This window comes from Malurus melanocephalus, unplaced genomic scaffold (genome assembly GCF_030028575.1).
Source record: "Malurus melanocephalus ecotype Western Australia unplaced genomic scaffold, MMel_1.1 scaffold_1025, whole genome shotgun sequence".
Lineage (NCBI taxonomy): Eukaryota > Metazoa > Chordata > Aves > Passeriformes > Maluridae > Malurus > Malurus melanocephalus.
In genome coordinates, this window is record NW_026624257.1 from 41,914 (window position 1) to 43,942 (window position 2,029).

General features: G+C 64.6%; 1 protein-coding gene across 1 annotated transcript in view; it reads left to right on the forward strand.

Moving 5' to 3' along the window:
• Positions 1 to 2,029, forward strand: part of CBFA2T3 (CBFA2/RUNX1 partner transcriptional co-repressor 3) — an 18,348-nt gene that overhangs the window by 11,086 nt on the left and 5,233 nt on the right. Inside the window, exon 2 of the mRNA XM_057386657.1 lies at positions 1,780 to 2,021. Coding sequence (XP_057242640.1) covers positions 1,782 to 2,021 — 240 coding nt within the window. The 5' untranslated portion in view covers positions 1,780 to 1,781. The remainder of the gene's footprint in view (positions 1 to 1,779; positions 2,022 to 2,029) is intronic.

Consider the following 2,029-nt stretch of genomic DNA (forward strand, 5'->3'; position numbering starts at 1 on the left):
GCTGCAGTGAGGTGGCATCAAGGGGCTCCAGATGGGAGTCTCAGTGTCTGTGGGGGAATTGGGTACAGCCACCCAAAGTGCTGGCTGCACCAGAGGCACGTGGGTTCACTGCACACCCACAGGGTTTGGACCAGGGGTCGGTCACTGTGCCARTGTCACCATCCTGGCACAGGGATGGACAAGGCACGTGTAGGGCAGGGGACAAGGCTGGTCCCTCTGGCAGGAGTGGCCACTGTCAGTGGCTGCTCCAGCTCCACCGAGATGTGTCCTGGGCATAGTGTGTGCCAGGGTTTTGTTTGTGGCTGTTTCTTGCTTAGTGAAACCCCAGTGAGGAAGAAAACACCCCAAAACAATCCCTGRGATCCATCCCCTGACACTGCAGCCCCCAGCAGCGCTTCTGGACAGACTCTCTGGAAATCAGCTGGTGCTCAGCTGTTCTTGGAGGGGGTTTGGGTTTTGATGATGTGGCAGCCCAGGTCTGGCTGGGTCTGGGATGCAGGACTGGGGCTGCAGGCAGCCTTTCCATCGGCACAGAGTGGGGTTTGGGACACAGGGCGGGGGCACGGAGGAGCTTGGCACAGCACACTGCGGCGTTTTGATTGTTTTTGGCCTTGGGGGGCTCATTTGGTCCCCCAGATGTGGGGTCTTTACCAGGCAGGCAGCATCCATCCCCTGAGCCCTCCCTGCGGCTGCAGAGGGACRCAGGGACCTGGATCCCCGGTGGCTCTGGTGGCACTGCCCATGGCACCCGTGCCCAGCCACGAGGAGCACCCCCTGGCCGAGAGCTGCCCCCTCTGCTCTCTCATCATAGCGTGTTTTATTTTGCTTGCAGATCGAGACGCTGGCCCTCCGACGTTTCTGCCTCGCGGCCGTTTTCATGGTTGCTTGAAATGGTCGATGGTCTGTCTTTGTAAGTAAAATGAAACACCCGCTCTCATGAGAGACCCGAGCGCAGCCGCAGCCCCCGGGGGTGCTCCCCACCACCAGCCCCCCGCCCTGCCCCGGCGGGTCACGGGGATGGGGACCCCGACCCATCCCGGCGCGGGGACATGTGTGCTGTCCAACTTAGGAACGCACCTGTCGCGCGAATAAAAGCGCTTGTGGCCGCCGGGTTATTTTTATTTCGGCACCTCTTGAGCGGGCGGCGGGCGCTGCCCGGCCGGAGAGCGAGCGGGAGCCCCCAGAGCAGGCAGGGCTGGCAGGGCAGCACGGCACCCCCAGGTCAGTGCCATCCCAGCGGGGACGGGGGCGCGGGGCGACGCGCGGTCGGGACGAGGGTGACGCGTGTTGTCACCCRGGGAAAGGTCCCTGCGCTCACGTGGGGCTGGTGTAGGAGAGAGGGGTGTGCCACGCTGATGGTTGGTACCCCAAAACGTGCCCTGAGTGTTGGTGGGGTGTTCAGGTCGCTCCTGTCCTTCTGGCTGGGCAGGGGGACAGAGGTGGCGGCGTGCTGCAGGCCGGGCTGGGCTCGGTGGGGAATGGCTGCTGGGTTCTCTGTGGGAGTGCTGAGCAGCTCCAGGGGGGCAGGATGGAGCCTTCCCCCTTCTCTCGGCTGTTGAGGAGCTGGGTCAGACCCTCACTGCACTGGGGGATGTTCTGCATCCCCTCCTCCCCTCCAGCCCCCCAGCACCAGCGTGTGTAGGGGTGCAGCAGCACCCTGGAGCTTTGGGGGRGCTGCCAGCCCCACATCCCCCAGCAGGACGCTCCTTTCACCCCATCCCGGTCCCCGCGGTGCCAGGCATGGCCATCACTCTGACCTCCCGTTCTGTGTCTCCCCAGTGATGAACGGGAGCAGCCACTCGCCCACCGCCATCAACGGGGCTCCGTCCACCCCCAACGGGTTCAGCAATGGGCCGGCCACCTCCTCCAGCGCCTCCCTGTCCACCCACCAGCTCCCTCCAGCCTGTGGTGCCCGCCAGCTCTCCAAGCTCAAGCGCTTCCTCACCACCCTGCAGCAGTTTGGGAACGACATCTCCCCCGAGATCGGGGAGCGCGTGCGCACCCTCGTCCTGGGGCTCGTGGTACGTCC